General features: G+C 39.0%; 1 protein-coding gene across 15 annotated transcripts in view; it reads right to left on the reverse strand.

Moving 5' to 3' along the window:
* Positions 1-12,630, reverse strand: part of NEK1 (NIMA related kinase 1) — a 204,003-nt gene that overhangs the window by 39,678 nt on the left and 151,695 nt on the right. For 13 of the 15 annotated variants that reach the window (XM_033403551.2, XM_033403557.2, XM_049711346.1 and 10 more), the window contains one exon: positions 9,802-9,954. In XM_033403551.2, the coding sequence (XP_033259442.1) occupies positions 9,802-9,954 (153 nt within the window). Of the gene's footprint in view, positions 1-7,522; positions 7,594-9,090; positions 9,135-9,801; positions 9,955-12,630 lie in introns of those variants that run through there. The other 2 variants (XM_033403564.2, XM_033403566.2) reach the window with 2 other exon arrangements.

The raw sequence follows: 12,630 nt of genomic DNA on the forward strand, positions 1-12,630 counted from the left end.
AATTTTGTTAGATTGCATGTGACAGCTATCACATCAGCGTGCATTTTATAAAAAGGACCTACATCGACAGATGAATGGATAAAGAAGATGTGGCACATATATACAATGGAATATTACTCAGCCATGAAAAGAAACAAAATTGAGTTATTTGTAGTGAGGTGGATGGACCTAGAGTCTGTCATACAGAGTAAAGTAAGTCAGAAAGAGAAAAGCAAATACCGTATGCTAACACATATATATGGAATCTAAAAAAAAAAAAAAAAAAAAAAAAGAACCTAGGGGCAGGACAGGAATAAAGACGCAGATGTAGAGAGTGGACTTGAGGACACGGGGAGGGGGAAGGGTAAGCTGGAATGAAGTGAGAGAGTGGCATGGACATATATACACTACCAAATGTAAAATAGATAGCTAGTGGGAAGCAGCTGCATAGCACAGGGAGATCAGCTCAGTGCTTTGTGTCCACCTACAGGGGTGGGATAGGGAGGATGGGAGGGAGGCTCATGAGGGAGGGGATATGGGGATATATGTATACATATAGCTGATTTACTTTGTTATACAGCAGAAACTAACACAACATTGTAAAGCAATTATACTCCAATAAAGATGTTAAAAAAATTCAACTCCACAAGCATTACTCAAGCAAAAAAATAAATAAATAAAAATAGACTTAACAAATTGGTGAATTTTTGTGTAGCAATTTTAATATTGAAGATGGAAGGAAAAAAAGCAACATTTTCGGCATGTTAGGCTTTATTATTTCAAGAAAGGTAAAAACTCAACTGAAATGCAAAAAAAGATTTGTGCAGTGTATGGAGAAGGTGCTGTGACTGATCGAATGTGTCAAAAGTGGTTTGAGAAGTTTCGTCCAGGAGATTTCTCGCTGGACGATGCTCCACGGTCGGGTAGCCCAGTTGAAGTTGACAGCGATCAAATCCAGACATTAACTGAGAACAATCAACGTTATACCATGTGGGAGATAGCAGACATACTCAAAATATCCAAATCAAGCACTGAAAATCATTTGCACCAGCTTGGTTATGTGAACTGCTTTGATGTTTGGGTTCCATGTAAGTTAAGCTAAAAAAAGCCTTCTTGACCATACTTCCGCATGTGATTCTCTACTTAAACGTAATGAAAATGTTCCGTTTTTAAAACAAATTGTGACGGGCAATGACAAGTGGATACTGTACAATAATGTGGAACAGAAGAGATCGTGGGGCAAGTGAAATGAACCACCACCAACCACACCAAAGGCTGGTCTTCATCCAAAGAAGGTGATGTTGTGTATACGGTGGGATTGGAAGGGAGTCCTCTATTATGAGATCCTTCCAGAAAACCAACTGAATAATTCCAACAAGTACTGCTCCCAATTAGACCAACTGAAAGCAGCACTCAACAAAAAGCGCCCAGAATTAATCAACAGAAAACGCACAATCTTCCATCAGGATAATGCAAGACCGCATGTTTCTTTGATGACCAGGCAAAAACTGTTACAGCTTGGTTGGGAAGTTCTCATTCATCCACCATATTCACCAGGCACTGCACCTTCGGATTTACATTTATTTCGGTCTTTACAGAATTCTCATAATGAAAAAAATTTCAATTCCCTGGAAAACTGTAAAAGGCACCTGGAACAGTCCTTTGCTCAAAAAGATAAAAAGTTTTGGGAACATGGAATTATGAAGTTGCCTGAAAAACGGCAGAAGGTAATGGAACAAAAGGGTGAATAGGTTGTTCAATAAAACTCTTGGTGAAAATGAAAAATGTGTCTTTCATTTTTATGTAAAAACCAAAGGCAATTTTTGGCCAACCCAATACATACATAAATACAGTAACTGTGAAATACATATTCCTTTCAAATGCATATGAAACATTTACAAAATAGACCATAAGTTGGGCAAGAAAGCAAGTACCAAACATTTCAAAGGACTGAAATCATGTACACTATGATGTTCTGTAACCACAACACAGGCTACAAAGCAACAACAGAAAGATGACTAGAAAAACCCCCAAATGTTACGAAATTAAATGCAAAACACTTGCAAATGGTCCACCGACACAAAAGAAATCACAACATAAATTAAGTTTATGATTTAAATCTTCCCACAGAGAAAACACCAAGTCCAGATGGCTTCACAGGTGAATTCTTCCAAATACTTAAGGAAAAAATAATACTAATCTTTCACAAAGTTTTCCAGAATATAGTCAAAATGGGAATGTTTCTGTCAATAATAAATGCTGCCTGCCGTATCGATAAACAAAGTAAGCCATCACATTACAGCTGCCCCAAAGGTGAGCCCTGAGGAGACTCAGGATAGAAACAGGATACTCCCCCCATCAAAAAGTCACTGCTGCAGCCACTCCCCATCCCCCTCCGCCCCCCTCCCCAATGGTGCACCCTGAGGGGACTCAGCATGAGAAAACACAGGATTCTGGCCCCACACAGCTGAGGTGCATATCTAAAGGAAAATATCAAAAATAATTATTTCAGTGAGCCCAGACTCTTGCATCCTCCCATACATAGAAGAGTGCTTATTAATTCCTTAACTTGAGATGTCTGGTTTTCTCGAATTAACAGCAATCTTTTGAAGTTCTGACTACCTGGTGTTTGTTGCAAAACCCCCTATATATCCTAGTTCCTCCATTACCTCTTTGGAGCAGCCCCTCGGAGCTGTCTGAGATGCTGTGTCCTGGGTTTAAGTCCTCAGTTTGGTTCACCAAATAAAACATAATTCTCAACTTTTCAGTTGTGGGTTTTTTTTTTTTTTCAGTCGACATTTCCCACCTTGTTTCATAAGTCAGGAAAACCTTAATTCCAAACCACTATAAGCACTTTACAAAAAAGGAAAATTATAGGCAAACTTCCCTCATGAATTATTTTCTTGGGTAGAGAGTATAGGTGTTACATGTTAAGAAGGGAAGAATAGTCAAATTCAACAAAAAGTTTTAGAGAACATCCTCCATGGCTTAAATATTTAAAGCCAAAGAGATATGGGAACATATGTATATGTATAACTGATTCACTTTGTTACAAAGCAGAAACTAGCACACCATTGTAAAGCAATTATACTCCAATAAAGATGTAAAAAAAAAAAAATATAAATATATATATATTTTTAAAGCCAAATAGAGAAATTCTGGCAAGATAGCAAAGAACATAGTTTTTTTTGTTTTATTTTTTTTTTATTTCCCTGAACCCCTCCACAAAACAGACAAAACCAAGAGAACCAAACACCCACAAATAACATCTAAAGCAAATCTAGGTGACCTCACAACCCCCAAAACACATGTGAACAGGGACAAATCACAGTCAGCTCCAGACTCAGGTGGCAATAGCGTCTGTGCAAATGAAAGCAGAGGGAAACAATGGGGCACCCGATAGACCCCAGATCGGGAGAACCCCCAAAAGCCAGCAAGTATTCACAGGCAAGCACAATGGGCCAAGTTAAGGAGAGTAGCCAAAACAGGAAATGTTTTTACACATTCCAATTTTCATTTAAAAGGAAGGACCAAAGGGGAAGTCAAAAAGTGTGGGGCAGTCTGCTCCTAAGAATTCTCAAAACTAACCACCTGAAGCTCCCTTCGAGATCAAAGCTCCATATTGAGGAGAAATCGCTGGAAAGAAAATCCAAATTGATCTGTGCAGGGATAACAGAAACAAAGGACAGAGAAAAGAGGGGGAAAGGAGCAAAGATAGAAGAGCTCAGACTCTACGAGGCCATGGTTTTAAACATGTCATAAAAATAACAGAAGAGGAAGCTCAAGTTATGAAGTTAGAAAAGCTACTTTTACCCACTCTTCCTTCCTAAAATTTTAGCAAATCTAATTTCACATGAAAATAAGTAACATAAAAGGATCACTGTTAAATTCTATACAAAGTTACTGTCAGAAAAAAAAACAGAATAAGAAGTAGAATAGGAGGACTTCTCTGGTGGCACGGTGGATAAGACTCTGTGCTCCCAATGCAGGGGATCAGGGTCCGATCCCTGGTCAGGGAACTAGATCCCACATGCATGCCGCAACTAAGAGTTCGCATGCCGCAACTAAGGAGCCCTGGAGCTACAACTAAGGAGCCGGCCTGCCGCAACTAAGAGCCCGTGCAACCAAATTAATTAATTAATTTTTTTTAAAAAAAGGAAGAAGAAGTAGAATAATGTCCTCATAGATGTGTTTCCCAACTTTGGCACTATTGGGTCAGATGATTCTTTGTTCTGGGAGAACACCTGTTACAATATGCACTCTGTGTGGCCTCTAGATACCTGTAGTAACCTTATCAGTGACAACCAAAAAGTCTCCAGACAATGCCAAGTGTCCTCTGAGGGCCAGAGATAATAAAAATCCATGAGACAAATTAAAATTATAACCTACTACTCAAAAATCAAGTAGAAAAACTAGGAACATGGTAGAAGATAAAAGAGAACAACAAAAAAATATAAATTGCAATATAATACAATTACAGTGAGAAAAGAATCTGAAATGAGGCAGTTGATAGAGCTCAGGAAATATTAGAAAAGAAGGAAAAAAATCTGAAAAATAAAGATTCTAGAAAAAACACAAGATCACATAAGCAAAACACACAATTTCTTAAGAGATATGTAAGGTAAATAGGAGAAAAAACTTTTAATTAAAGAAAATAATTGACAAAAAGGATTCAAGAAGAGCTTCCCTGGTGGCACAGTGGTTGAGAGTCCGCCTGCCGATGCAGGGGACACGAGTTTGTGCCCCGGTCCGGGAAGATCCCACGAGCCGCGGAGCGGCAGGGCCCCGTGAGCCATGGCCGCTGAGCCTGCGCGTCCGGAGCCTGTGCTCTGCAACGGGAGAGACCACAACAGCGAGAGGCCCGTGTATCGCAAAAAAAAAAAAAAAAAAAAAAAAAAAAAAAAAATCCAAAATATACCTAGAAGTCCCTGAAGTAGACTTAAGGAACAGAATAAAGAACTCAAAAAACTATAATTCAAGAATACTTTCCTAAAAAAGACTGGAAACTACATATTAAAAAACATACCACGATGAAGAAAACTACAAAACTCTAATGAAAAAGATCAAAGAATAACTAAGCAAATGAAGACATATTCCATGTTCATGGATAGGAAGACTCAATACTGTCAAGATGCCAGTTCTTCCTGACTTGATACATGGATTCAATGCAATTCCAATTAAAAGCCCAGCAAGTTATTATGTGGATATTGACAAACTGATTCTGAAGTTTACATAAAGATGCAAAAATCCAGATTAGTCAACACAGCATTGAAGGAGAAGAACAAAGCTGGAGAAGTAACACTTCCCAACTTCAAGACTTACTAAAAGCTACAGTAATCAAGATAGTGTGATACTAATGAAAGAACAGCAAACAAATCAATGGAACAAGCAGAGAGCCCAGAAGTACAGTCAACTAACATTTAACAAAGGAGCAAAGGCAATTCAAAGGAGAAAGGACAGTCTTCTTAGCAACAAACGGTGCTGAAACAGCTGGACATCCACAGGCAAATAAACAACTTTACACTTTTCACAAATATTAACTCACAATTGATTACAGACCTAAATGTAAAACTCAAAACTATAAAACTCCTAGAAGATAACATAGGAGAAAATCCAGGTGACCTTGGGTTTGGCAATGACTTTTTAGATACAACACCAAAGGCATAATCCATGAAAGACATTTAATAAGCTAATTTCATTTATCTTAAAAAACTTTTGTCGTGAAAGACATTGTCAGAAGAATGAGAAGACAAGCCACAGACTGGGAGAATGTATTTACAAATGAAATAAAAACAAAGGACTGTTAATCAAAATACATAAAAAACTCTCAGAACAAAAATGAGAAAACAACCCAGGACTTCCCTGGTGGTGCAGTGGTTGGGAATCCACCTGCCAGTGCAGGGGACATAGGTTTGAGCCCTGGTCCAGGAGGATCCCACATGCCACGGAGCAACTAAGCCTGTGTGCCACAACTGCTGAGCCTGTGCTCTAGAGCCTGAAGCCCACATGCCTAGAGCCCAAGCTCTGCAACAAGAGAAGCCACCGCAATGAGAAGCCCACCCACCACGATGAAGGGTAGCCCCCACGCGCCACAACAAGAGAAAGCCTGTGTGCAGCAACAAAGACCCAACAGAGCCAAAAATAAATAAGTACATAAATAAATTTATATTAAAAAAAAATCCATCACCTTAGTTACCAAAAAGAATTTAAAAAATCAAACCCAAACAAAAACAAACCGAATTAAAAAATACACCAAAGATCTGAACAGACACCTTACCAAAGAAGATACAAAAGGCAATGAAGCCTATGAAAAAATGTTCCACATCGTATGCCATAAGGGAACTGCAAATTAAAACAAGGTAACACCACTGTACACCTACAATGGTGGCTAAAACCCACAGCAGTGACAACAACAAATGCTGCTGAACGATGTGGAGCAACAGGAACTCTCAGTCCACATGGGTGGGAACGCAAAAGGGCACAGCCACTTTGGAAGACAGTTTGGTGGTTTCTTACACAACTAAATATACTCTTACTCCATACAATCACAATTGGGCTCCCTGGCATATACTCAGGATGAGTTGGAATCTTATGTCTACACAGAAACCTGAACACAGATGTTTACAGCAGTTTTATTCATAACTGCCAAAACCTGGAAACAACCAAGATATTCTTCAATAGGTGAACAACCTATTAAATAACCTTTACTGACAAACTGTGGTATATCTATACAATGGAATATTATTCAGCACTAAAAAGAAATGAGCTGTCAAGCCAGGAAAAGGCATGGAGAAAACTTAAATGCATACTGCTAAGTGACAGAAGTCAGTCTGAAAAGGCTACACACTGTGTGATTCCAACCATATGACATTCTGGAAAAGGCAGAACTATGGAGACAGTATAATGATCAATGGTTGCTAGGAGGTTGGGAGAAGGAAGGGATAGTCAGGTAGAACACAGGGATTTTTTAGGGCAGGAAACTATTCTGTATGATACTGAAATGGCGGATAAAGGTCAGTAAATATTTGTCAAACTCCACAGAAAGTACAACAGCAAGACTAAACCCCTAAGGTACACTATGGATTAGGGTGATAATAATGTGTCGGTGTCGATTCATCAAGTGTAACACATGCACCACTCTTGGTGGGGAGTGATGGTTAGGGAGGCTCTGCATATGTGGAAGAAGGGGGTATACGGGAACTCTCTGTACTTGCTGCTGAATTTTGCTGTGAACCCCAAAATACTCTAAAACAAAAGTCTATGAAAAGAAACAAACCAACCAACCACGTACTAAAAAAACAAAAACAAAAAACCAACAACAAAATATATTTTAGGAAGTTGGATTTTAAGGAAAAAGATATCCTTTGAGTATCCAAACAAAAAGACCAAGTCATTTAAAAGGAAAAGAAAGTAAGATTGTCACCAGACTTCCTGACAGCTATGCCTTATGTCACAATACTATACTGTTATCCAGTAAAGACATTCAAGGAAAGGAAATGTAAGTCAAGGATTTACATTTAGCCAAACCTACCTTCAAGAAGAAAGTCTTCACACAAACTTATGAACATGCAAAATCTTTGGCTGCATTGTTCACATGAGCTCCTCCCAAGGAATCTATCACAAAAGAGCTTCAACAATCAAAATGACGAAAGAGACATTGACATAAGGATTGGAAGACTAAAGACAACACAAGTCCATCCTGTTTGTCATTTAATCCACAAAACAGTCCTGAATGGCAGTGTTTCCACTCTACACACAGAGCACCTGGAAGTCAAAGTCAGAGGAATTTGCCCCATGGTTGCTGGCAAGTGATGAAACCAGAATTTTCTTTCCACGACACGAAGATGGCTCTCACACACGTTAACAAAACCTTTGCATCTTTGCAAATTGCCTAGAATTTTGTCCTCTCCCCTAACTACCCAGTGGGCTCTTTTGTATCTTTGGCCCAGCTCAAAAGCACCTGCTCTCTCTGTGGCTTTCCCTGACCCAAAAAGCCCAGCACCATCAATGACACAGGACAGTACTGATAACCCAGAGCCTCCTCAGCTGTGGGCCCACACCGTCTCATAGGCGACACCTCTGACACACACTCTGCCACATGTGATCTCCGTGACGCTAACAAGTGCAACTTCTCTGTCTTAAAATCTCAGCACAGAGCATATTCTTGTAGGTAAATGTAGTTAGAAGAAAAATTTTAAAGACGGCAGATGACAGCGCCTGGAAGCCTTCCACTCTCACAGATAAAGTCAATTACATAAACATCTCTGCACTACCTCTTAATTTTGTGGGTACTTCTATTCTTGCCCTTTTCATGAAATATTACCCTTTATTTGTTATGATTTGTGTCTGCCTTCTGAGAGCAACAACCATCTTTTACGCTTTGTAGCTTTACCACCAAACACATAATAGTATGCACAGGTAATAAGTATTCAATAGTTGGTAAATATGATTTTTTTAAAAGACAAATCATAAAAAAAAATTCAGTTCCAATTCTATGTAGATGGACTATTTATATGGAGAAGGAAAGTCCTGCTTTCACACTGCCTAACTCTTACCATAGACCATTATTACATTTCTTTAAGCAATAAAAATTTTACATAAGAGGAATCTGAATTTAAATGTAATAGTTCTAATGGGACTGAACATATTTAGGACTTTTAGACTACCAAATAATCTGAAATTTTTATTATTTTTGAAATGTTTTAGCCTGGAGGTACTTCTTTCTAAATAACGCCTGGAGCATTTGAGAACAGGCTCAGACTGAGGTGTAGGAATTTGTTACTACTACTGTATTTTTGGTTGTGATTGTTATTTGGCATCAACAGCACAACTTCCAGACCCACGAGTGTGAACAAACTGATTACAAATATACACACTCATGTACTTGCCCTTTTTTCAAACAAATGATTTTATATACTTTGTTCAAATTGTTTTTTTTCCCTTTAATACTAAAGAAATGCTATAATGATTAGTGGCTGGAAGGCTCACTCTTAATAAGGAAAGAACAACCTACTTTTGCTACTTTTGTAATAAGTATGTAGGTTCGTTTCCGTAGCTAATTGTCAGCATCTGACTAATTCCTTTTTACACAATGTGAGTAGCTTCACCTCCCAGGTTATTCTTCTGTCAGTTTTGGATATAAGTTTCACTCCAAGCTTTAAGGAGAGGCAGATAAAAAGAAAGTGAGGGTGGGAGTGAGCATAAACCCACAGAAAAGTGAAATACACACACATTCAAGCCTTGACACAACTTCCACCTTCGACTCCCTCTTGGTTTGAATAAGCTGTTAACTCCTAAAACACTTGTTTGATAACAGGAGCACTCTCCTCTGCGTAGCTGTAACACTGAGACCCACCACACTCATGGACCACAAGCGTGTTCCTCTTGCCTCACAGCAACTCATCCCCCCAGGCCTAGCATAACGCCTGCCGTACCTACGACAATATCTTTTAGTCCTTCAGTCCACTCGACTCCTGAATCCCCATTAAACATACACCACTCATCTCAACGCACTGCTACTCCATCTTTCTTCACGTCAAACAGCATTCTGACTGCTCTATTTTTCCGGCTCCCCCTCTCCCGTATACATTTCCTCTTCCTTTATTTTTAGATCCCACCCAGGTTACTTCAGATCAAAACTCAAGACTACCATTTGAGACAACTCACCAGAAAATGCAACCATTCTCCAGCTAACTAGAAAATTATTATAACAAAAGGTAGTCTATTACAAACAATTCATTTAAAATAGACACATCTTTAAAAATACAATTCCATTTTTAATATTATTTCTAGTGTAGAAAAACAACTAGTTTCTCTGCTTACCACTTCTAATAGTTGTATTTTCCAATAGTTCTGTCTGAAGTTGTAGTTCAGCTTCTCCAAGTACCTTTAGAACAGAATCTATAGGACTCTTCCCCCAGACTTTTCTTGGAGATCCACCAGGATCTAATTTAATAACCTCTCCCACTGTACGTTCTAGAAGAAAAAGATAAAAAAAAAATATCTTAAGGCAGATTTAAGATCTTCTATCCAACTGAGTGCTTCACAGGAAAAAAAGGTTACATCACATAGAGAATATAACAATGGTGCTTAAAAATGGACCTAGAGATTATTGAACTAAGTGAAGTCAGACAGAGAAAGACAAATATCACATGATATCACTTACATGTGGAACCTAAAACAATGGTACAAATGAACTTATTTACAAAACAGAAACAGACTTACAGACTTCAAAAACAAACTTATGGTTACCAAAAGGGAAAGGTGGGGGGGAGGGATATATTAGTAGTTTGGGAGTAACATAAACACACTACTATATATAAAATAGGTAAGCAACAAGGGCCTACTGTACAGCACAGGGAACTCTACTCAATACTCTGTAAAGACCCATATAGGAAAAGAATCTTAAAAAAAGTGGATATAAGCATATGTACAACTGATTCACTTTGCTGTATACCTGAAACTAATAGAACATTGTAAATCAACTATATTCCAATATAAAATAAAAATTAAATTAAAAAAATAATAAATAGTCACCAACATAAAAAAACAAAACAAAACCCAAAAAAAGGACTTTCAGGTAATGAATAATAAATGATAGGGAAAAAAAAACAAAAGCAACTAATACTACTAATAATAAATATATCTAAAGTTGCCTTTTAAAACACTTATGAATTAAACTCTAGTTTTAGGGAATATAAAAATGGAAAAAAACGTAAATTATGTTTCTGTAAAGTTTTTATTTGAGAAAAAAAATTTTTTTAAACCTAAGATAATTAAGAATAACTTGGGGTAGTACATAAATAGATAAAATATAAATTAATATTTTGCTTCTATAAATTTCACTGAAGAGAATAGAAAAAAAAATCCTAAAATAAATGTGCATATGGATTAAAAGTAGAGAAAAGTATTTCTAAGAAAATTTGTTTTACCTTATTTATCGTATGTAGGCCACTGACACTTTCTTTTTGACAATAATAATTTGGGGTAAACCTTTTTACTAAAATTTAGCAAAGCAAAAGCCAGAAAAGGACCTACTGAAGTTTGAGTCTTTAGAACATTTGATAATAATACATGAAGCATATAGGCACCTAGCAGTAACAGACAGGATATTATTACAGAGTGTAAGTCATATAAACTTTCAAAGGTGACCAAATACATGTTAATACAAATTTTTGTGTACTAGTCCATGAAAGTAAATATTTGCAGATTAGCAGGTGATTTCAGTTTTGTTCAGGGAAAATGATTACCAAAAAGGAACAATTTTTAAAAGGATAGTTAAGAAGGGTAAAGAACCCAGAACCAACCCATAACTTACAGCCACACGGTGTTGGATAAAGGTGCCAAAGCAATCTAAAGGGGGTGGGTGGGAAAAGGGGTGAAGGGGGTGGGGGAAGTGTGGAGCCAGCACCCAGCTGTACACAGACAATACTGTGAAGAGCTCTGCTACAAGGAGGGCTTCAGCAATGGGTCCGAATGAAGTAACGGAGGCCGCCGTGCAAAGGGCTTGGGAAAGAGGAGAGGGGAGGAGGGCTGTGAAGTACAAAGAGCAGCTGGGCGCCAGCGGCGGGAAGGGAGCCTCACAAAGGCAGAAGGGACAGAGCGAGAGGCAGGGGGGCCACGGGGCACTGGCGCAGGCACCGGAAGGGACGCTGGGTTCCAATGTGCACTGCGACCGAGGTCAGGCAGGTACTAAAATGGGTGCGGGGATGCACTTTTATCCTCAAGGCTCTTTTCCGTAAGGTTCCACCACCCGGCACCACCCTCATCTCTCTTCTCCTCACAGCTTAGCTTCTGGAAGAGGCTCCTTCCTCAGCTGCCATGCGCTCCTTAATCCCTGGATTCTGTTTCTGCCCCTAGCCCTGTAGCAACGCTGCTTTCATCAAGGTCACCATGCCTCTACCGACAAACTCAGTGCAGATATTCTAGCCCTTGTCTTGCTGCTGTCTCTTTTTCTTGTAAATCTATACCACACTCTCAGTTTTCCTAACTCTGATGCTTCCTCATCTGCTTATCAAAGTTCTTGCCCTGACAAATCTGTAGAAGAGTTTCCCTTGAAGCCCTTACAAGTCTGTCCTCGAGAGTCTCTTACATATGTCCGCTTTTATTATCTCTCAGTTAAGGTCTTCAGTTTTTGTCTAGATGAGTGCAACAGCCTCTAGAAACTGGTCTCAAGTACGTCCACTCCCAGTAAGATAGAACAGGGTGACCAGAGTTATGCTATTGCCTGGATAACCAAAACAACTGGACAAAATATATAACACATCAGTCTCAAGACACTGGACGAGAAGTAAGATAAGAAGAGGTAAGAACATGGATCCTGGGAGAAGAGAAACAAACAAGACAACTCCTATGACGGCCCCTCCTGCTGCCTTGGGAGTTTCCAGCTGCAGCTCATGGGGGGGGAACCCAGGCAGAGCCCAGCAGACTCCCTGAGTTCTGGCGACAGAGCTGGGACTGACCCTTGGGAGACTAAGGCAGAAGAAAAAGAAGTCCAGAGACTTCCAGAAGGTAGCCTTGAGTATTCAGCAGAGCACTGAAGGGAGCAATGTGTGAAGAAACGACCTCAGGTAGGAAAAGAACCACCCGAGAGACTACAGGGAATACAGGACGTGAAACACTGCTTGTTCCCAGCAGCCAGACTGGAAAATA

This window comes from Orcinus orca, chromosome 6 (genome assembly GCF_937001465.1).
Source record: "Orcinus orca chromosome 6, mOrcOrc1.1, whole genome shotgun sequence".
NCBI classification, from domain to species: Eukaryota; Metazoa; Chordata; class Mammalia; order Artiodactyla; family Delphinidae; genus Orcinus; species Orcinus orca.